The 23,227-nt window shown below is 46.4% G+C and overlaps 1 protein-coding gene across 5 annotated transcripts in view; it reads left to right on the top strand.

Annotated features, from left to right (window-relative positions):
• The window catches only part of PLCH1 (phospholipase C eta 1), a 63,987-nt gene that overhangs the window by 24,950 nt on the left and 15,810 nt on the right, over positions 1 to 23,227 (top strand). For all 5 annotated transcript variants that reach the window (XM_027685827.1, XM_027685826.1, XM_027685829.1 and 2 more), the window contains 10 exons: positions 7,448 to 7,594; positions 8,569 to 8,812; positions 10,247 to 10,376; positions 12,360 to 12,530; positions 16,259 to 16,352; positions 17,589 to 17,792; positions 19,260 to 19,380; positions 20,220 to 20,391; positions 21,816 to 21,923; positions 22,535 to 22,696. In XM_027685827.1, the coding sequence (XP_027541628.1) occupies positions 7,448 to 7,594; positions 8,569 to 8,812; positions 10,247 to 10,376; positions 12,360 to 12,530; positions 16,259 to 16,352; positions 17,589 to 17,792; positions 19,260 to 19,380; positions 20,220 to 20,391; positions 21,816 to 21,923; positions 22,535 to 22,696 (1,553 nt within the window). The remainder of the gene's footprint in view (positions 1 to 7,447; positions 7,595 to 8,568; positions 8,813 to 10,246; positions 10,377 to 12,359; positions 12,531 to 16,258; positions 16,353 to 17,588; positions 17,793 to 19,259; positions 19,381 to 20,219; positions 20,392 to 21,815; positions 21,924 to 22,534; positions 22,697 to 23,227) is intronic.

Raw genomic sequence — 23,227 nt, forward strand, 5'->3', positions numbered from 1 at the left:
TGGGTTGGTTGGGCAGCCCCAGATGTGGGTTGGTTGGGCAGCCCCAGGGGGAGGCAGTGCTCCCTCCAGCCCAGCTCCAGGTCCTGGCACTGGGTGCCTCTTCCACCGGCTTCCCCCTGCAGCTCCAGCTGCTCTTGTGCCCTGTCACTCATTCCCCTCCCCAGGGGGGTGAGGTTGCTGTCCAGGTGCTGAGGTTGCTGTCACACACTGCTATTTGCTGATAAATTTGCAGACATCAGGATTGACTGTTGGCACTGAAGCTGGGATGGTTTATCCTCTGCATATCTCCTGTGCGGACAGGAAGGAGCTTTAGGAAGGGTCTTTATGTGGGTTTTTTCTATTTTTTTGTTAAATTGGAGAAGTTAAGCAGGGGGTGAGAGGTATAAAGGAATGGTATATTTGGAGAGGATGTGGTGGATGAGGGGATCCGACCCAGCTGAATATGCTGTGGTGGGAATTCTGTTTCCCTGGGTAGTAACGTGCAACAAAGGCAGGCCGAGAACAAAACAGGTTTGTTTCACAGTGTCTGATCCTTATTTATGTACTTACTGATTTGTTTAGAGGGCAGATCTGGGATTCTGGAAGACAGAGAACTCGTGGTTTACTGTGTTGCACCTGTGCTTCCAGAGGCACAGCTCCTGGTCTGCCTTCCAGCCTGGTTGGTCTCTGTCAGTTCTGGGAGGCACCAAAGGCTGAGCTGCTGTCAGTGCTGCAGAGGTGGCTCAGTGGAGCTCCTGGGAGGGAGGGATTGCTCCTCTGGTGCCTGAGCACTTGCCTGGCTGAGGGGTTCCCTTTGCAGACACAGCCAGAGCTCCCCAGAGCAGTGCCTCCTTCTCCCTGTGCCTGCTTACAGCAGGGTGAGGGTGCTGCCCATCCTGAGTCCCCCTCCTGAGCCTGCACACCTGGCTGCTCTTCCCCCTCTTGGCAGGGGCAGTGGAAACTCTTCTCCTCCATTTTTTCCTGTCTCCTGCCTTTTCCACATGCTCTGTAGTGTCATAATCAGTTGCTGTGCCTTCCCTGCTGCGGGATCCTCACCAAATAAAGAGGATTAGGATGTGCAAACTTAACTGTGTTTGCTTAATAAATCTGCACTCCTTGTTCGCCCCATTGATGTGACAATGTGCTTTGGCAGCTGGCCATGTCTGTGCTTAAATGATTGAGCTTTTCAGTGTGGATAAAGAACTAATTCCATGGTCTGAATGGAGAACTTACAGCCCTCAGTCCTGCTGCGTTACAGAGGCACCAGAGCTCTCACAATGACCAGCTCTGATGTGGGCTGGTTCTGAACAAGGGATGAAACCTGGGCTAATTACTTGAAGATAATAACTGGAAGTTTGCTGAGCTAGCAGAAGGAAGGTATCTTTGGGCAGAGGTGGAAAATATCCACTATTTCTGGTCTGGGGGGCTGTTCTCTCAGACTTCAGTTGCTACACTGAAGGGTTGCTCCCAAAAAGGGGATCACAGCCCCTGTAAGTGAGGCACTGTGCTGGCAAGACATTCTCTGCATTGCACAGCACTCTGTAAAGTCTCACAGAGGGAACACAACTTGTGAGGATCATTACAACTCTATTGGGATGATACTGTAGTGCCAGGGTTTTGTTTGGATGCTCCTGGTTCCTTTCTGATCTGTAAGTGCAAAAGAGGAGGGGACCTCCATCTGGGAAGGGATTCTGGGTGCTCCCATGGCAGGAATAACTAAGGATTGACAGGGATCAGCTGTGGAGGAGATGAGCAAAAACTGTTCACTTGAATGGGAAAATAAGATGAATTATTGATCATAGGCAGGAGCATTGAGCCAGCAATGTCAAGAGGGGAGGCTGGAAGAGCAGTTACGATGAAATATGTGTTAGTCAAACATGACTTCTGAGAGCTACTACTCCCAAATATTTGCTTTTGTTTTGTTTTTTTTGGAAGAAAAAAAGGCAACACCAAACAGTTCTCAGATCTACCAAGAGTTGAAACTATGCTGGTGGATTTTGGTTGTGTTTGGGGTTGTTTCACCTTTCTGGGTATTGTATGTTTTTGTTTTAAGCTTCACCCCTTTTTTGTTAGTATATTATCCAGTGACTTTACCAGCATGAGTTGTTTTCCACAGTGATTTCCATTGCCTGCACACCGTTCTGGTGGGTTTGGGTAGTCCCAGTTTGTGTTTGGTCCCTCGTTTGCTTTCTCTGCATCTCCAGGGCTGAGATGAATGTATTGCCTGTGCCCTTTTCAGCTGGGCCTGGCACCAGCCTTTGGTGTCTCTGCTGGTGCTCTGTGACTTCCTCGAGGGTTTTCTTGGGATTTGCAGAAGTGTGAGAGATTGTCCATCTCATGTCTGTGGACTTCCCAGAGATTAGGATTAAATCCACTGTAAGAAGCTTAATGTAAAATTCCGTAGGGCTGGAAGAGTTGCTGCAGAGCAAATTAAAATGTGGCATGAAGTATGAGCCGTGGCTATTAAAGCCAGTCCTGCCTGGGGCCCTGGATTCCCCAGACCTGCATGTGCCCTCTGTGCCCTCCTGGGCCCTCTGGCTGTTGCATAACCCAGCAATCAGCCCTGTGCTGACATTAGTGCTGGATATTAGTGCTCTTCTGGGGGATTTAGATAAAACGAGCTCTCTGGGGCTGGAGGTGGGGACTAAATGGCTTTTAATGGCATTAGTGTAAAGGCAAACTTAGTGTGCTCAGGATGAGGGCACGATACAAAACAGGCTGTTGAGGAGAGCACAGAGAACTGAGAATGCTGGTGCTTGGCATTTGTTCCAGGGTTTGATCAGATCCAGAGTATTTCACTCCTTGGATAGGGATAGTTTAATTGTGTTTCCAGTTCAGGGGGTGGGGGCTTTTTTGGGAAGGACCTTGATGATCATGAAGTCCAACCATCAGCCCAGCACTGCCCCCATGTTCACCACTGAACCACGTCCTCAAGTGCCGTATCCAGATGTTTTTTGAACCCTTCCAAGGATAGTGACTCCACCACTGCCCTGGGCAGCCTGTGCCAGTGCTTTACAACCCTTTGCAAAGTACCCAGTAAACCCCAAAATACTGAAGGCAGCAGAGAAGAGCTGATGTTGCACTTGAAAAAGTAACTCCTGTGTTTTATGGGTTCCTTTTATCTCCTCAAGCTTAATGTCAGCTTAATGCAGTTGATGCATATCATTTAGAAATCCAGTTTCCATCCTCTTTCATAATTACACTTCTCAGTGTTTGGTAATGCTCTTTATACCTTATTTAATCTCTTTGTTTTGTCAGATGGCTGTAAGTCCATAAGAGCAAGACATGAGACCAAACCTTTTGTCATTTGGTTGCACTTTGGAATATTAATTTCTTAACATACAGTAGTATAATAGGAAGAAAAAAACAAACTGTACCTATGGACAGCAGTAAGAAATTTGTGTTCTATCCAGACATTGCTGTAGGCTCTTGGCAAGAGTTTTGCTGCTAATGCTTAGGTAATAGTACTTTCTTGAATAGCTAAACCCCAAAATATAGCAGGACAAAGTGCCCCCATGTTTGTTTGAGCTTGGTGAAGGTGGTTTCTGGCAGTGGCTGTGGGTTCCCTGCTGGGCCGGGCCCTGCAGAGCAACGTGCATTTCCACTTTACTGAGATGCTGCTCAGGGTAGTGTTTTAATTCTCTGGACATTTCCCTTCTGGTGGTGACTGAAGGGTCCTGCACATCCTAAAGGCGTGGTGGGGAAGCCACACAGCTGTGACTGTTGGGAATGAAATCCAGTGAATGGCAACCCCTGGAATACTGGGAAAGGCAGTTAAACTGTGAGCACAGTGTAGGTTCTTGTGGGGGCTTCCTGTGGGAAGGATGCTGAGCCATTCCCTGGCTATTAAGGCCCTGATTGCGTGTGGGGACAGATTAGAGCCGAGCTGCAAGGTAGCACTGCCTCATTTGGGGAGGATTAGTGCTTTTTGAGCAGTCAGAGCTGCAGCAGCAGTGGGGTCACTCAGCAGCGAGGAGCAGCGTGCCCAGGTGGAACAAACAGCACCTGCCCCACGGGCGGCATTCCCGGGAACAGCCCCACTTCCCAGGGCTCCATGACCTTCCTCCTGGCTTCAGGGGTCTCCCACGTGCTGGGGAGCGTGGCCACTCCAGAGAAAGTCGAGATGGCACAGATGGGTTTGTATCTGTTTGCACTTTGATAGAGAAGCTCCCCCAAAGGAGATGTTTGTGCTGCTGGGAATGATTGTTGTTGCTTGAACTAAAAATTAAACAGTGCTGTTTGAATTTAGGTCTGGTCAGCTTCAAATGGTTATTTGGGGAGGGTTTTTCAATATTATCAAATCCCATTAAACTACAGGATGTCTGTGGGGATGATTTTAGGCTGTCAGGTTTGCATAACTCTGGAAAAAGAAGTGACTGTAATTTTCAGATTTTTTTCACTTAGAGCTCTAAACATCACAGAATCATGGAATGGTTTGGGTTGGAAGGGACCTTAAAGACCATTCATTTCCAGCCCCCTGCCATGGGCAGGAACACCTTCCATATGCAATGCATAATGGTATTTTTTTATTTAAACTTCCAGATTAATTTTCTTCGATCTTGTAACATAAACTACATTGTGTTCTAGTTTAATTTAATTCTCAGGCATTGGGAAAAAATGCACAGTTAGTCCTTGTGTTAGAAAAATACCATCTAATGGGAGCCATGTCTTGCTTCCTCAAATTTTGATATCCGTCTCCATTGAAGAGCTGTTTCATTTACTCTGTATTCCTGGTTTATCTACAGGATTAGATGTTTTTCTGGAACCAGCTTCCCTATTTCTTAGCGAAAGCCTCCCTGAACTGCTCTTCTGGAGCTTTATTCTGCCCTGTCTCTGCTCAGTACCCTCCCCTGATTCAGATGCTAATGTGCAGTGTCTGCCGAGACTGGAATTAGCATTTTGAGAATAGATTTGAAAAAGACCTTTCTTATTTGCGTGCTTATATTTCATAAATAGCCTGAAGGGGAGGATGGGGTGTTTTGTAAATGGTTTGCAGAGCTGAAATCCAGTGGGCCTATGATTGCTGTGGCATTTCCATTTCCTCAGTCTGTTCTTTAACGTGGATCCTTTGTTGTTAACACCCCCACGGCAGGGATGATGCAGTGAACTCTCTTACACATTTACTATTCTTTAAAGTTGGAGTTCTGATGCTATTCCCCTGGAATCGGGGAAGTGCAAGCAGAAAAGGTGGTGCTTCCTTGGGCACTGAACTTAATGTGGGTGGTGTTTGAGAAGTGGAGACTGTTGAGATCCTGGGCAGGAACTGGGTTCCTTCTGCTCTTCTCTTTTTGTGCAAAAAAGCGTTTTGAAATCTATTCCATATAACTTTTTGATTCTGAAGTCTGTCTGAAAGCATGACTGTGAAATGCACCTCTAACAACTACAAATGTGATGTAGAAATGTTTAGGCAATTGATGTGGTGAAGAAGGAACTGGATTGCCTTTTATGTTTTTTTTATTTCCCCCATGATTTTGTTGGCTCTAACTGTCTGAGTGTGGCCCATTTTCTGCCTTTCTTCCACTAAATAAATGTGGTCTTTCCCTTCTGCCTTTGCTGGCTGTCCTAAACAGCATATTAGTGAAAACAGAGTTTGTTTTTTTTTTTTCCTCTGACAACTGAATTGATTCTAATAGAGACTTGTTTGAGAATCAGTTGGGTTTGTAAGATTTTGCTAATAACTGTTAGCCTTAGGTGCAAAGAAGCAGATTTTCCGTGTTGAGTAGCTTGTTGCTAAACCTCTTACTGAGCTAAAGCCCTGTTGCAAGTGATCCCTGTTAGTGAAATCCAAAGGTGCCTGTGGTTGGTGTGCCAGGCTGGTGGAGCAGGTCCTGGTTGTGTATCCACACACAGGGTACAGGGAGCCTTCATTCTGGGCTGGGGGACAAGTCTGCTTTGCTTGTTGGGAAGGAATCCAGGGCAAACTTGATCTAAACTCAGTTCCAAAAGGGAAAGGCTGGGTCTGCCAAGGAAAGCTGTGCCTGTGGGTATGGATGTAGGAAGTTTTAGAGAGTATTTTTGCTTCTAAGGTTGTCCATCCCTCATGGTGTAAAGGTTTGTCTTCCTGGTACTTTGTGCATCTTCAGTTAGGTACAAGTTAAAACTGCCACAGCCAACGTGTTTGACTCAAACTCCTGTTCAGATCTTGAGGGGCTTGGCTTGGTATCAGATGTGATCTGGCATCTATTTCTGGCTTATGTCATTTTTCTCTTTAAGCCTTTCCAAACTCACCTGTTGGGTTTGTGTGGTGGTTCAGGGCATGTCATGTGTTTATGAACATTATAAAAGACACATTTATTGCACTCATGTGATGCTTTCTGGAGAGTTTGGTTCTGTTCAGCTCAACCTGAATCCTCTCATTCCTCCCAGAAATACAACTCTGGTGGAGTTCTTCGATGTGAGGTTTGGCTTTGCTGGCTCCCTGTGTGTGAGGGAGCCAGGAGAGGTCATTCCAGTGACAGTGGCTGCTCATTCCTTGCCTGACCAGTGTTTAGATGCTGCTCCAGCTGCCTGTGACGTGTCAGAGGTGTTGGGAGCTGGGAAAATAAATCCCAGCTGTGGCAGAGAGGAGTGGGAGGGTGAGTTAATCTTTGTTGTGATACTGAGGAGCACCGAAGAGAGAAGTGGTGGAGAGAGGAAGAGTGATAAGAAAGGGTGATAAGAAATAAAGACAGACCCAGAGAGTATATTTGGGAGTCAGCCAGAGTGTAAACAAATCACCCAGGAGGTGAATTTGGAGTGATACCAAATGAGGAGAGGCTGAGAATGGATAAAACCAGGAGAAGGTAACTGAAGAGCATGGATATATATACTGAGATAAGAGGAAATGTTATCTTGATCCTAGTGTTTGGAAGGCTGTAGGAGGGAAGATGTGAGGTGAAATGGAAGTGATGGGTTTATTTTAGTCAAAACAGAAAAACAAAGCCTCACCCTCCGGATGGGATGGGTGGATAAAAGGGAGTCATCACAGCTTGTGCTTGAAGTCTGGTAGCAGGATGGGGAGGGTGTGAATGTGTGTGGGGAGGAGGGATTGTCTGGGTATAATTCTGTGAGCAGCTCTGCCAACATCAAAACCACAAGATATAGAGCCCAAAGAAATGAGGAGTTTGAATGATGATCTCACCAGTCCAAATTCATGGAGTGCTGGGGTTTAAAACTGCGGTACTCTGTATAGTAATATAAAAAAATTTAAATGAGATAAGCATGAAACAACTATAAAATATTTTCCTCAACATACGGTAAAGTTTTCCTTGCTTCCTTTGTTGTGAAGGTGTTCTGACAGGTGAGTTATTCCATTTTCCTGTGTGGAGAAGTTAGTGAAGAAGGAATTGTATGTCTCACAGCACTGACCAGTGTGTCATTAACGGTGCAAGTCCAAACTGTTATGTGCTTGGCACATGTTGGACATAAGTCGTGTTATCAGTGGAATGAGATGGGCATTCAGCTGACTTTGTTCTGCTCTGCTTCACAGTTGAAAGATGCATGAGTGTCATGCAGTCTGGGACTCAGATGGTTAAGCTGAAGAGTGGAACCAAAGGGCTGGTCCGGCTCTTCTACCTGGACGAGCACAGGACCTGCATCCGATGGAGACCCTCCAGGAAGAGCGAGAAGGCAAAAAGTAAACTGCTCTTATTTCTATTGATTCTTGGGGCAGTTCGGAATAGAATGTGAATTACAGAGGGATAGTTAAATGAATTATTTTTGATGCTGCTTTTAAATGTGATGTTATAGTTACACAAAAGTCTTCAAGAGTGTGGGCAGAGTTTAGCCACCTAAAAGCTCAGGATTAATGAAGGCCAGTGTAGTTCAGTCAGATGTGAACATTTTTCAGAGGTTTATATGAATTTTGAACAAACCAAAGAGGGCCTTGATAATTATACTGAACTCTTTTCAATGTATACATCACAAATTTAAATAAACCTAGAGGAGTTTAGGTTGAGGTTTGTTAATCCTAACTGTGATCCTTTTCTTCTGGCACTCTTACATCTTGCAGTGACTGTGTAGCTTTATTTCTCACTGAAGCTGTTCCTGCTGCACTGTCTTAAATTGGAAATGCAAATCAGTGGTTTATTGAATACAATAAAGACTAGAATTCATCAGAACTGTCAGGGAGCCTTGAGATTAAAACCAAGCAGTTGGGAAGGCTCCAGGCAGTGGCAGTTGGTGTTTGTGGGCCAGTGGGTGTTGTTGAAGAGCCGTTGGGTGCCGTGGCATCGGGAGCCGCCGTGTCCCAGCACAGCCATGGGTATCCCGGATCCCTGCTGTGGGGAGCAGGGCTGTCATGGGAGCAGTCCCTCTGGAGCCGTGCAGGGGTTCAGTAATGGATGGGAGGCAGTTGGTGCCTGTCTCCCCATGCTCCCCTTTCTGCCCCCTCAGCCCTGTGGTGTCGCAGGCAGCGCTCAGAGCTGTGCTGGGACTGGGCACAGCCAAAGCAAGGAAAACCTTCCAGTCAGAGAGGGGTTTTTTCATGTGAAGATGTAATATTAATAAAGTGCAGTGACTCCTAGCCTGAATAATTCAGAACTGTTCAAATCAGAAGCAGGTTGGCTGCTCTCTGAGCACGTCAGTCTTTGTTTCCCCTTCTCCCCACAGTTGTCATCGACTCCATTTACAAAGTCACCGAGGGCCGGCAGTCAGAAATCTTCCACCGCCACGCCGAGGGCAGCTTTGACCCCAGCTGCTGCTTCACCATTTACCACGGCAACCACCTGGAGTCCCTGGACCTGATCACCTCCAACCCCGAGGAGGCTCGCACCTGGATCACGGGGCTCAAGTATTTGATGGCCGGGATAAGCGACGAGGACTCGCTCGCCAAGCGCCAGAGGACACACGACCAGTATCCTTGGATAGCTGGGGCTCCAGCTCCTCATTCCCTATTCCTGGTGTGGTTCTTGGTGACTCCAGTGTAGGGTGTCCTTTCACCTCCTATTAAGTGACCAAAACCCTCCCATTGATCGCAGTGGAAACCTGAGTAACGGGTTTGACACGGACACTTGTACGTGAGATAAAACATGGGCTGAAGTCAGGGGATAGTCTTGCGTTTTCTTAATGAAATTCTTCTTGAAGGGTCAAACCAGTTATTTCTAGTTATCTCAATACATACTGACCCCAGGATGATTTCAGCATTTCTGTCATCTTCTGTTTGCCCAGCTGTGCTTTTATTCTTCTGCTGCAACTTGCAAGGTCCCTTAGAAGACACTGGTTTGAGGACAGTACTAACTGAAATCTAGTACAGGTGAAACCCCAACAGTCTGGGATTCTTTCAGTAAACTGACCAGTAACTCCTGGCCATCTCTGTTTCTCTTGGTGTAAATCAGGTATCTGTGGTCTTCTCAGCCTGCATTGACTGTCAGGAGCACAAATCTTGAAAGAACCTTAAATATTTGTTGTAGCCCAGTAATGAAAATGAACTTCACGTCCACTGAATATTTTCTTGATATGCTCTCTTTCACAACAGTGCTGTTTACGGTTATACACAAAAAACCCCCTAACCAAAAATCCCCAAACCAAGCTGTCTTGATTAAAATTATAACCTGTCTATTCTTCTGCCTCGTGGAAATCTCCAGTGGTCACTTGTTGTCTCCTTCTGGAGAATATATACACCGTGGGCATTTTTAATTTATGTTTTCAGTGCTAATTCAGATCCACAGTAGGCACAGATCCATTGGAGTTACATTGCATGCTCTGTTGCACATGTCCTCAGATTGCTATATTTAACCACCACTTTCCCAAGCTGCTCATATCTGCTGTATCTTCTCTGCTGGTGAAATATCACTGTGAGTCCTGTTTGCTTTATCAAATGTGGCAGCTGGGAGACTCCTCACAAATGACCCTGTACCAGTTCCAACCAGTGTAAGGGCTTAGCAAGAGGTGCTGAGGGATCTGTGTGCAAGGAGGGGGTGAACGGGGCTGGTTGGGCAGTGAAGTTCAAGAGAATGAAGGGAGAGGTGGAGCAAGAGCAAGCCCAGCAACATTTGAGAACTTTAGAGTATGTTCTCAGAGGAGAAACTAGTAGCAGAAATGGGAGTGCAAAGGGGCTGCTGTTGTGAACCGAGATGTAAATAATTGGCATAAACCAGCTCTGCTTTTAAACATTTGACTGAAAATGTAGCAAGGGCAGGGAGGGGGGGAAAGGGTTGTTCCCCTGCCCAGAGCTGGGGCAGGACCATGTTCTCCTGAGCTGGAGTCCTGGCCCTGCCCTGCCCAGTGCTCTGCCTCCCCTCTCCGTGAGGACCTGGCCCTGTTGGAGCTGTCCTTGACACGCCTGTAGCTGGGTCAAGCAGACCTTTGAGGAGGCCGACAAGAACGGGGATGGGCTGCTGAACATCGAGGAGATCCACCAGCTCATGCACAAGCTCAACGTCAACCTGCCCCGCAGGAAGGTCCGGCAGATGTTCCAGGTCGGTGCCTGGGGGAGGGTTGTGCCACTTTTGCTCTATTCCTGGGCAGATCCAGAGCAGGGTCTGCAGGTTGGGACCTAAAACTCTGTCCTTTCCAGCACCTCAGAGGCTTTTGCCAAGTCTTACCTTTTTGTAGACAAAGGTGCATCAGGACATTGTTTAAGTGACATGAACCACACACAAGACAATTCATCAATATTAGTCTTTCAGCTGCTTTATTGTTTTCATCTCTGTGGACTGAATTGTTCTGTGCTGGCATTGATGGACGATGGAGTTACTCTGTTGCTATTGAAATCTTTTTTCATTTCCTTTGTGAAAAATTATTTAATATAAACTGACTTTATGAAAGTAATTAGGGGGGTTTTTTTGACAACTTCCTCATACTTAGCCAGAATCAATTTTTTACTTCTATTCTCTGGAAACAGTTGCCAATTTTCACCAGCCCTTTTGTTTACTGTAGGAAAGATTAGCCAAGGACATAAAGGAGAGCAAAAGGAAGTTTTGTTAAGTCTTCCAAACCAGTACCAGCCAAAAGCTGGTTCACTGTAAAACATGAAGAATTTTCCATGGTCAAAAATGCTTTATTTGTCTGGCATAAAATCCACGTTAGAGATACATCTTTGGAGCATTGAGTTACTCCCCAAAGAGCTGAAGTGTGGAAACTGGTGGGGTTGTGTTGTAGAGATGAATTCAGGTAGTACTTGTTTTCACAAATTATGAATGTCATGTAAGACATGTAGTAGATAAAAATGATTAAAAATCCCATTCAGCACCAGATAGCTGGGAATTATTTTCTTCTCAGCTGACTTGCTGTGATGGGAGTTTGTGGTTTGGATGACAGTGGCACTAATGAGGTGTAATGAAAGGCAGCAGAGGCAGAGTTGTGAAGCCAAGTCCTGAGAGAAAAAAAAAAGTTGGTCTGTCTGCACTTCCAAAGTGTGCAGGGATGAAGTAGGGCACTGTTCCTGAGGAGTGGTGGCAGGATGAGGTGCTCTCCAGCTGGAGAGCTTGTGTTTGTATCACTGTAGGGACAAGCCAAGGGGTTCAGAGCCAAGGGAGTGTTAGAAGGGCTGCATGGAAAGGGTTCTGACCTCAATGGGGGGAGAACACTGTTAACAGCACATGACTTGGGAATGGCAAGGGGGTTCTAACTACAGAGAAACCCCCAGTATACAGCTCTGAACAAAGGACATGAGTCAGAGGAACAACAGCACTGTTCATCTTTCAGTTTGTCTCCATTATCTGCCACAGCCCAAAACTTACCCAAGTTGTAGCTTCCCTGAAGTTCTTTATTCGTGGAAACCTACTTAGTGCTTGCCTAGAATATATTCTTTGTTTTGAAAATCCAAAGCAATCCTCTTAGGCAGATGTTCACAGGAAAAAGCTTGTATTAGCGTGTGTTAAGTACTGTTTTCTTCCTACCTCTGAGGAGAGACAAAAAATCAAGACTAGAGATGTTTGGTGTATATTTTGGTGTAGAGTCTTATTGCTGCTGCACACTTGTCCTCTCTGCAGAGTGCTGAGGGGCTGAAAGTGTTGCAGATTAAATTGATGTGTATTTAAAACTGTGATATTGTCCTGAATGTTTTAAAATGTCAGAATGTTGTTGGGGAATCCACGGGGTGACATTATTATGCTCCTTGCTATGTTTTAATCCAGGATAACTGCAGGGCACACAGGAGGGCAGCAGATCAGAGTAAAGCCCAGGGTGAGCCTCTTTACAGAGGAAATGAGTTCAAAACTAAAGAGGAAAATTAGAGTTTCATAGGGAATCTGTGGCTTTAATGTAACAACTGTTTTCACCAAAAATCCAATAGATGATGATTTAATTTTGCAGTTGTTTTACCGTTAGGATTTGTGTCTGAACAGATCCTCACAGACTAGAATTTATTACATTTCTGTTGGTGTACACAAGTGCTGTTCTGTTTTATTCCCCAAATTCCCTGTGTTTACCATGCTTACCTGAGTGTCTGTACCCCTTAGGAAGCAGACACGGATGAGAACCAAGGAACCCTAAACTTTGAAGAATTTTCAGTGTTTTACAAGATGATGTCCTTACGTCGGGATCTCTACTTGCTGCTCCTAAGCTACAGTGACAAGAAGGATCATCTCACTGCTGAGGAACTGGCTCAGTTTCTGAAGGTGGAACAAAAGGTATGGGAATGCTTTACATCCATTTATATGTACATATAAGTACATTCAGGTATAGGGCAAGAGTATTATGGAAAAGTTCAGCTTGAGGCAGAGCATAAAGCATAGATGTGACAGGAAAAAAAAAATTTAAAGTCTTTATTGTTTTTTAAAATACTTGTAGAAGGAGTTTGAACTTCTTTGGCCAATTTTTGCCCTGGATAGTGGTATGGAGGGCACTCAGGGGCCTGGAGCAGGAAGAAGAACACGTGAAAGAGGCAGAGGAGCTGACTTTGGGGTGCACAAGGACATTATGAAGCTACTGATGCAGCAGCAAAGCCAGGTTGACTGTCGGGTCTGGCATTCTGCATCCTCTGCCTGCCCCTCCTCAGTCCCACGGGGTGGGCAGGGTTGTCTGCTGGAACTGCTTTGCTCAGCATTGCTTCAAACCCAAACCCAGCTCTCGTGGGTGAACCTCTTGGCTGTGTGGTTTGGAAGCACCTTGCACTGCCTTTGCCTCTCCCACTGCCCGGCATGAACAGCGTGAGGGACACCCACCCTTTAATGTCCCCAGTGCCAACCACGTCCTGGGGTAGGGCAGCATTGCCTCCACAAGCTGATAATGCTTCCAGTCATAATGCAGCTCCTAGTGCCTTCAACCAAACAGCATTTTGGTTTTGCTCCTGTTTGGCTGCTTGGAAATCTGTGGACAGTCTGTCCTGCTCCATCTGCCACTCGTTTGGCAAGACTTTTAAATATTCTGCAGCCTGAGGATAGAACAAAAGCGGGTTGGGTTTTTTGTTAGCTTGCTAAACTGGCTTCTTTTTTTAGGAGAACTCCCTGTTGCCTTTACCCCAGGGCTTGTGAAACAGATTATTTCCACTTAGGTGCAGTTAAATTCAGCTCCTTCCTACTGAAATTGCAATTGTATGGCTTCAATTGTCAGAGGAGCAGAGAGCAGGCTGGTTTTCTGGGGTGACTTCTGCTCCTGCAGTTCTCTTAGTGGCTGTGAAGGAGGAACATCCCTGGATGTCCAGTTGCATCAACGTGCCTGAGTGTTGTCCCTTTGGGAGTGTCCTTCATTACTTTACCAGTATCCTTGTCAGAGCTGGACCTCCCCAGCTGGTGTCCTGCTCCATGACACACTGCTTCCCAAACAGGATCTCCAGGCTCTCCTCGTGACACAGCCTGTCTCATTGCTGTCTTTGAGGAGTGGGGCTCGGGTGAAACAGGCTTTGCAAAGACCCTGTTCCCTGATAAAGGGCAGCTTTGCAGTTTCTTACCCCCCTGGACCTGCCTCATGGAGTGACTGACCCTGCTGTGCCCTGGTCCTGGGAGCCCTGGGTGGTGCTGCCCCGTGTCCGCTTGCTGTCTGTCCTTCCCTCCTTTCTGCTGCAACCAGGTCACAGCAAGTGCTTTTATTTCAGTCACAGCAGGGGCCCCTCTGACTCCTGTGCTGACAGGTTTTTGCCAGTAAAAGGCTGTTTCAGTGTTCCAGAGCTGCCGTGTTTGGCTCTGGTTGTGTGAGGGGGAGGCTCCCTGGGCCCTCTCCCACCTGCTGCCCTGCCACGGATGAGTTGCTTTGCAGTCCAGTTTCCACGTGGCCTGAGACAAAGGGCAGCCCGCTGAGCTGTGGCCCAGCAGCCTTGGCTGGGCTCCAGGGCAGTGCTGCAGGTTGGGTGATGTCCCTAGTGTGCTCCAAGTGACAGGGACCATGTGGAAATGTCAGTCCCACTGCAGCACCTTGGTACCAAACCACTTTCCCTCGGTGGTTTAAAGGGCTGCTGTTTTATGCAGCTCAAAGGAGGCTGGTGGCAAAAATTAATGCCCCTGCTCCTTTTAATTGAACTGCAGAGGAAGTGGTTTTATAACAATTACACCCTCAGAACATGCACATGTAATTGCACAAAGCTCAGTCATTCAGTAGGAACCAGTGCCTTGGAGTTAAGCCTGCTGGAGTAAGTTCACTCCTGCACTAATTGTACAGTGTCACAGGAACAACCAGGGACTGGGGAATAGTGACAGTGTGACAACAAGTGGTAGGAAGTGGGGATTAAGAACACAATGTTTTGGAACAACTCTATCTGCTCTCTTGGGAGAAGTTTTAGAAGGATATAATGGGGCAGTGTGTGCCAGGGAATGTTTTCTGTGTTTGGCTGTGAGCTGAAAGGATATCAGGACTGAGTAGCCCAAAAGGCAAAGGGACAGTATAACAATACCACTGTTGGTACCTGGGCTTTGGAAAGAGGAGAGCCTGTGGAGCTGGCTCTGATAGCAGACAGGGGAGACAATAGCAGTGATTTCCTCCTCTTTCTCATACTTGTACAGTGAAGATGAGGGATGATGCTGAGCCCTGCTTTCTCTGTGCAAGAGAAATAACAGAGGGAAGGGTGAAGGGGAGAGAGGCTGGAAAAGATCTCCAAGTTTTTCAGCCTGAGTCAGCACGTGGGTGGAACTGCTTCACTTGTCCTCTGTCACTGTCCTTCTGATGGTGACATGTCTGGTTTTTCCCCTCCTCTGGTAATTTTTCATACTTAGGCTGTAGCCTTTGAGGTGTTATGAGATGTGGTCAGTCCTGGCACCCACATTCCTTAGGAGGAACTCAGCACTTGGCAGGATCAGGCCCGTGGAGAAGACCAGTCAAGCTACACCTAGATTTCCATACAGCCAAATAGTGGGAATACAGAGCTCCAGGAAACAGGGGAAAGCACAAATTCATCAAAGGCTACAGAGCAGAGTAAATGCAATGGGTTTGGCCATCTGAAAGAGAAGCCTGTTAATAAGAGAGGAGTTCACAGAGGGACTCTTCCTGGATTTAAACAGTAAATACTGAGTAATTTTCATGGTGACTAACCCCATTCCTGCCCTTGCCTGGAGCAGTGATGGTAACAGAGGGCACTGCGTGTTCCTGTGCTTCCAGCCTGCTCCACAGGTCAGGGATCCCAGCTGCTCTGGCAGAGGGTGCAGAGCACAAACAGCAAACAGAGCAGTGGGACAAATACCCTGCCAAAGGTTGGAGTGCCAGTGTTGTCTGCCTGGGGTTTGGTAGTGGAGGAACTGAAATACACCCAATCAAGGGGGATGAGAAGGGATGAGATGAGTGATGGAAGATGCTTCTTCCCTTTAATTTTAAAGGAAATATGAGTGTCAGCTTATAAGTGCCCCACAAGTCAGACAGGACCTCAACCGTGGAACTTCAGCTGTGGGCTGGTTGAAGCTGTTGACAAAACTTGTGTTTGTTTCAGAAAAGCTGCTGTTTTTCATTTTAGAATTTAATTATTTCTCTCCTAGCCTGTGTATTATAGTGAACTCTCTTGGAAGTAATGAAATCACAGGAGTGGAAAATACATGAAAATGTAATCAAACCCTGCCAAATCTTTTTGCATGCCTAAGAAGATTATATTAAAGAATAAAACTTCATAGTTCTCGTTTCAGCAGTATTACCAGTACACCTATTAAGAATGCTAAACAGCTAATTTTCGTCTTTAAAATGAAATGGCACAGGTTTTGAGGGGTGGCTACCTCCCATTCCTATTTTTCTTCTCCAAGTTTAGAGGCAGGAGGCTTGTGCAGCACTGACAAAAATAAAAACTTCAAGTCCTTTTCCAGTAGTATTATTGACTGGCCTATTCACTGAACTCAGTGTTTGATCATAAGGTTATTCAACGGGACCCAGAAGTTTAAAGCAGAATTTCACATGCTGGTGACATGGTATTAAAAATAAATGCACCAACACTGTCTTTTTTGTGCAGATGAATAATGTGACACCGGAATATTGTCTGGACATCATACAGAAGTTTGAAGTGTCAGAAGAAAACAAGAAGCAAAATGTTCTTGGGATTGAAGGTAAAAGTTTTGATTTCAGAATGAGTTTTGCCTTGATATACTGCAGTGCAATAGAAGTGCTTTAGTGGTGTTTTGGTGCAGCTCCTGATGTTTGACTGGGACAGAACATCCCATAGATCAAAGTCAGGAGCGTGGGTGGGTTTTTGTGAGCCATGGGGGAGATGTGAGTAGGTGGGGTGAAGCAGCAGCTCCTGTTCTCCAGCCATCCATCAGAGCCATCCTGCAGGAACGGGTGGGTGCCTGAGGCTGTGTGGGTTTATTGCTCACTGTGTGTGTAAAACACAGGCCATCCCATCCTCTGCAGTTTATCTGCAGCCTGCTCCAGGGACAGCCAAGTGTTCCTCCTGCCCTGCCTCTGTAGTCTGTGCTCCTGCACAATCCACTGATATATGCTTATGTGAAATAAAATATGGAAAACTGCACTTTCATTGGGTTTTAATGCCTTACTCACATTGTTTGTGAAAGCAATTATAAATGGTATTGTTCATAATCCAGCTTGGTATCAAATCAAAGTCAGAGTTGAGATGAAATAGATTAAATGCCACGGTGTGTTCCTTTGCCCAGAAGGGAACTTTCATGGAGCAGCATAATGTACATGGTGATTTGGGGTGGGGAGAAGTGAAGTAGGAATCTTCCTCCCATGGTATTTAAGTCCTGAGTATGGCCCCCCTTCAACAAGCTCCTGATGTGACCCAGGGCACTGCACTTAAACTGAAATAAGGAGAGTAAAATGAACAAGCTGTGACACTTAGAAAATATTTCTGCAAGCATTCCTGTTCCTCTTAACCTTGCTGCTGCTGCTTTTATCTCTGAGTTGCTTTTGGGGTTGGCATTGTTTGCACTGTCCTTTGGAAATATTTTACATTTCTTGTCCTTGAAGGAGATATTTTTAGAACTTTTTCTGTTCAATGCTGCTCTGATTTACAAGTATAAACCAGGTGCCCTCTTCTCAGATAAATTAGAGTGAAGATGGCTGTGGTGGCCTCACAGTTCTCCCTTGGGTGGCTGCTGCCCTGTCTCCTCTCCATCCTCAGTCAAGGCAGGGCTTGTTCACAGCACGGGAGCATCAACAGAAACTCAGGGAGGAAAAAAAGCATTTGCTTCCAAGTTGGGACACCAGATTGGCTCCCATTTGTGCCCTGGGCCCTGTACCCTGTGTCAGACCCCTGACTTTGGGGGCAGTGTGGTCCCTGGCCGTGTCCCAGCCCGCGGCAGAGCCGTTCTTCTCCTCCCCAGGTTTCACCAACTTCATGCGCAGCCCCGCCTGCGACGTGTTCAACCCCCTGCACTGCCAGGTGCACCAGGACATGGAGCAGCCCCTCTGCAACTACTTCATTGCCTCGTCCCACAACACCTACCTGAGCGGGGACCAGCTGCTCTCCCAGTCCAGGGTGGACATGTACGCGCGGGTGCTGCAGGGCGGCTGCCGCTGCGTCGAGGGTGCGTCCGGGGATGGGCTGGGATGGGATGGGGACCCCTGTGCTGGGGCTGCTGGGGCTGGGCTGGGATGGTACCTCTGTGCTGGGGCTGGGGGTAGGATGGGCACCTCTGTGGTGGGACTGCCTGGGGCTGGGGTGGGATGGTACCCCTGTGGTGGGGCTGCCTGGGGGTGGGACAGGGATTTCTGTGCTGGAGCTGGCTGGGGCTGAGGGGTGATGGGGATTTCTGTAGGGGGACTGGCTGGTTCTGAGGGGTGGGACCAGCATTTCTTTAGTGGAACAGGCTGGTTCTGGAGGGTGGGACCAGCATTTCTTTAGTGGAACAGGCTGGTTCTGAGGGGTGGGATGGCGATTTCTCTGATGGAACAGGCTGGTTCTGGGGGCTGATGGGGATTTCTTTAGTGAACTGGCTGGTTCTGAAGGGTGGGATGGGTATTTCCATGAAGCACAAAGGCAAACTCAAAGCTTTAAGGCTTCACTGTCTGATTCCCTTCAGCAGCAAACTCTTGTTTTTGAGCAGTCTAAACTGAATTTTTCTATTGGGAAGGACCATCTCAGACAAATATCATAAACACCATAGAGTCACAGACTGGTTTGGGTTGGAAGGGACCTTAAAGATCATCCAACTCCAACCTCCTGCCATGGAGGAATGTGGAGATCATGTTGGATTCCAAAGTTCTGCATGATTTAAATTATAACAAAACATTAGTACTTTTCCAGATTCTGTGTGGAATAAAGTCTTTTGATAAATTTAAGCTCAGTATTAATTTCCTCTTACTATTAGTATTGCAAAACTCATCTCTGGAAAAGAAATTATTAATCTGAATTTAAAAATCTATCAGAAAAATTGAACCTGAGAAAATTGGGTGATTCTCCTCTGCAGGACAGTTCACTAGAACACACAGCAGTGTGTTATTTTGCTTGACCTCAAAGCTGTTGTAGCTACCTTACAGCCTAGGGAACAACTGCCTGTAGAGATAATAGCAGAGGTAACAGAGTTGGGTGTAAATCCAGGGTACAGTAATTCATTACGAAAAGCATCCCTGTGCTGGTCCATTCTACATGGGATGGACTTGATGCTGCTCTTCATATAATCAGTGACAAAACTGCAAGTTAAATTGGGAGTGGGAAAAGATAAATTGTTTTTCAATAGCTTGCCTTCAGAAGCAGAAGCTGCTTTCCCAAGGTAGCTGTGAACGTTATTTGACCTATTACACCTTTGTAATTTTACATATGAGGAAAAAAACCTCAGTGTAAGGGGGAAAACAGTTCTAGGCTGCAAGGATCTCATTTGATTTAAGAAAAGACTGTCTTGTTAGTCTTGGCTCAATTGGCAGGTCAGAAGAGATGGAATGAGCCTTGTTGTCTCCTGCAGGGTTGAGCAGTGTGAGTTCTGCTGGCAGCAGAGCAGCAGGAATGGCCAGGATCGTGGGCATCTCTTACTGTGTGGCTTTTTTTGTCTTGCTAGTGGATTGCTGGGATGGTCCTGATGGGGAGCCAGTGGTGCACCATGGCTACACTCTGACTTCCAAAATCCTGTTCCGGGACGTGGCCGAAACCATCAACAAATACGCCTTTGTCAAGAACGAGTAAGTGCAGAGCCAGGGCTGAGCTACCCCTGCTTTCTGTGCTTCATCCTGGGTTGGAATCAACAGCCAGCACCAGGCAGGGCTTGTGTTCCTTTAAACACAGCAAGGCTGGTTCTGTTCCTCTTTATTGTTCAACTGCACAAGCTCTTCCCATCAATGGAGGGAGAAGGTTCTGCCCAAATTAGACCTTTTGTGCACTGCAAACTCAGATTGTGAACAGTCTGACACTTGAATATCTGAACTTCCCACTCATATCCACAGCAAAATCAATACTGTGGTGTTCTCTACCTACAGAAAGTACTTTATTTCAGCAGGAAAATTGGAAAGCTGTCACACGCGTGGTGTGAGGAAATACCGAGATGTGGGACAGTGTTCTGAGCCTGTTTCATTTGCCATGGTGCTGTGGAACAGCTTATTATGGACTTTAACCATATATATGGTCTGAAATCATGAGTGGGGGTAGAGAATTCTGAGGAGTTTAGAGAGAATAAAGGGAAAATGCCTCTTTTTCTTTATTAAAACAAGAAAAAGGGAAATATGTGACCCAGTGATGGGGTTGTGGGGGAAAAACAAACCAACCAACCATGCCTCAAAGTTTGACATTACTGATGAGAAACAGGAGGTGGTAATTTGAAAACTGAAGGAGGTGGTTCTTCATTTTTTTATGGGGTTGGCATATGGGGTTCCTTGCCAAGGTTTGTGGGGCTGCCAAGACTTTAGAAAACAATGGGACAAATCTGTGGGAGAAATAGGCTGTTCCATCCATAGCTGGTGTGGTGAGTGTGCAGGTGTTCTCTCTCCACACACAGTTCTGACAGTGCCTGGGGTTTTGTTCCCAGGTTTCCAGTGATCCTGTCCATTGAAAACCACTGCAGTATTCAACAGCAGAAGAAGATCGCTCAGTACTTGAAGGAGATATTTGGTGACAAACTGGACTTGTCATCTGTGAGCACTGGAGACCCCAGGCAGCTCCCCAGCCCTCAGAGTCTGAGAGGGAAAATCCTGGTGAAGGTAACTTGCTGCTGGCAGCGTGTCCAGAATGCAACAAAAATCAGAGTGTGGTATTTATTGTAGATTTTGGGTTTGCAGAACCAGTTCATGTCCCTTTAGTATCTGAACATTATCCTGCAGTCCTACCTTGGGCAGAGTATTTTGGGGTAATATAAAAATGCAAATGTCTTGCCTGTTCCCTCGCCCTGCTCTGAGCAGTAGTTCATGGAATGAGCCTGTTTTCAGGGTTCCTCAGCTGTGCTTGTGGCAGAAGAGCCCTTTGGAAGGAGCTGGAGGAGGCTCTGGAGCACTGGAGTTGGTGCTGTGGGGAGGATCGGTCCTTTGAGCCTCTCACTATAAATGGATTTGCTCTCAAAGGAATTTCAAAGACCAAGATGGGAAGAAAAAGAAGCTCAAGGCAGACTTTGGAGAGGATGATTAATAGACTTGTGGCTTATTAGATTGTCTAATTTCCTTTGGCACATGGGGGCAATTACTCTGCTGTGAGCTCTCAAGATACTGTTCTTCCCCCTCCATGCTCAGTGTCAGTCTGGCCCCAGGGATTCACAATTCCAGTTTGGGGTGAGTTTGACCATATTTCAGTGTGTAGCACTGAGCTGACCCTGAACTGGAAATCCTTGGAGTGCTGAGCTGTGACTCTGAATGTCACTGCCTGGGTTTGCTGGGGTAACTCTGGTTAATGAACTGTGCAGGCACAGAGGGCTGGTGTTCCAGGGATCCAGAGGAAATGGGGTGGAATGTCAGTCATGCAACAAACCCAGCAAACCTGGCCTGAAATACCACCTCAGTGCACCAAAGGCAGGACAGTTGTGGTGCTCTGCTGTTCTTACCTGAACTTCTGAACTGGTTTTCCAGGCCCATCTGGGATTGTAGTTCAGTGGGATCCTTCAGCTCTCTGTGCTGAAGCCCTGTGGGTCAGTACAGACTGGAGGGCAGCTGAGCTGTTTTCAGAATGAGAAATTCTATTTCAAGCATCACAGTATCCTTGCACAAAACCCTGTCTCCCATCTCCTGCTCAGTTTAAGCAACCCTATTGGAAAAGATAAAATGAGATTTAGGAATCAGTATTTTGTTAAGAAGCAAGCCAATTTCTCAGCTTTTTGCTATTATTTTTGTTCTTTTTATACATTTTCCTTTGAAAGGCAGTATTGATCCATTAGCCAAACAATTTCAAGCAGTGGTGTAATTTTCATCTTGCTAGTGTATATAAAGAGTGATTCTAATAACAGTTCCAGTAACAAACTCTTCCAGAAATACTTAAAATATCGGCTGTGATAATCTGGGTCCTTAAACCAGTTTGCATGAGACTCTGAGAATGATTTCTAACTGCTGGTCTCAGTTTACATAAGGAATAGTTGAGGAATGGGCACTAAATACCACTGACCCCAGGTGCATTTATTGTGTGTGGTTTTGCCTCCTTTCAGGGGAAGAAGCTGCCCTGCAGCCTGGGAGCAGATGCTGAGGAAGGGGAGGTTTCAGAAGAGGACAGTGCTGATGAGATCGAGGATGACTGCAAGTTAAAGGCCTGCTATGTATGTGCACACAGTCAGTGCCCAGCTCTGCATTTCCTTCATGTGCTGTCCCTGTCCTATTTCCAGTCCTCAGCAGATTAGAGTCTTTAATTTCTAAGGGTTTGATTCCTAAGTCAGGTGCATGCTGTTCTATAGGATCTGTTTTTAAGTGCCTTGTGTAAGAGACTGGTTTGAGTCTGTATAGTCTGAGTGTTGTTAACAGGAATTCCTTCCTTACCTTGTTGTTTGGAGCAGGAACCTAATGATTAGGTTGCCTGATATGTTGAAGGAAGTGTGTAAGTGCATTAGCTGAGAATTCCTGCTCTTCTGAAAGAGGTCAGGCTTGGGACAGTTGTGAAACCAAGAGTGACCCAGGGCTGGGTCCCGGGGTGGTCTGGGTGGGGGACTGTGCTTTGGGGGGCAGTGTGAGCTGTGTCAGGAGGGCTGGAGAGGAAGGGAAAAGGAAAATGGCACTAAAAGCCACCAGCAGAAAAGGCAGGGTTGTGCAGGAAGCCTTTTCTTGAAGTGTTGGGAGCACCGTGTGACTGAAGCACATGTGACGCTCCCTTGGGCTGTCCCACTGTGAGGGGCAGAACCATCCACTTTAACTGGGTTCCTTGGGTGCCTTTCAGAGTAATGGTGCAACTGAGCACCAGGTGGAATCCTTTATAAGGACAAAACTGGAATCTCTGTTAAAAGAATCCCAAATCAGGGACAAGGAAGATCCTGACAGCTTCACTGTGAGGGCCCTGCTGAAGGCGACGCACCAGAGTTTCAACGTTAACCTGAAGCAGGTACGTGGGGTTCCCTTCACCTGCTCTGCTCAACATTAGAGAGTGCAATGTGTTGCACACTATTGCAGATGAGAAAGCTGGAAACTTGGGAACGGCTTCTGAGAGCTGGTTTTATCCAAAATGAAACCTTGGAACTCTTTCAGGAAAATATCTAAGGAGAGAATTTATATGGTTCAATGTGGAGAGTATGTTGGTTCAGTGTGTTCTAATCTGGTTTATTCCTTGTAAAACTTGGAAGACACTAATTCAGTAAGTACTGATATTGCAGGTGTGTGTCAAGCAGTTTGGTTTGTGCCTGGGGAAAGATCCTTTTTCTGTCACCTTAGTCCTACCACGATGGGCCACAGTGACTGCAAACCCTGCTGCCTCTAACAGTGGTGGCTGTTTTCTACAGCACTAAACCACAGGACTGTGCTTTTCCTGCCCTGAGCAAGATTCTGGTTTTTTATAACTGATTTTTCAGAGTGCTCTAGATAAGAATGGTACATTTCTTTGCACTTCTGACGTCCAACTAGTCTTGTAAAACAGTAA

Source organism: Neopelma chrysocephalum, unplaced genomic scaffold, assembly GCF_003984885.1.
Source record: "Neopelma chrysocephalum unplaced genomic scaffold, ASM398488v2 Primary Assembly neopelma1_69, whole genome shotgun sequence".
In the NCBI taxonomy this organism is placed as follows: Eukaryota; Metazoa; Chordata; class Aves; order Passeriformes; family Pipridae; genus Neopelma; species Neopelma chrysocephalum.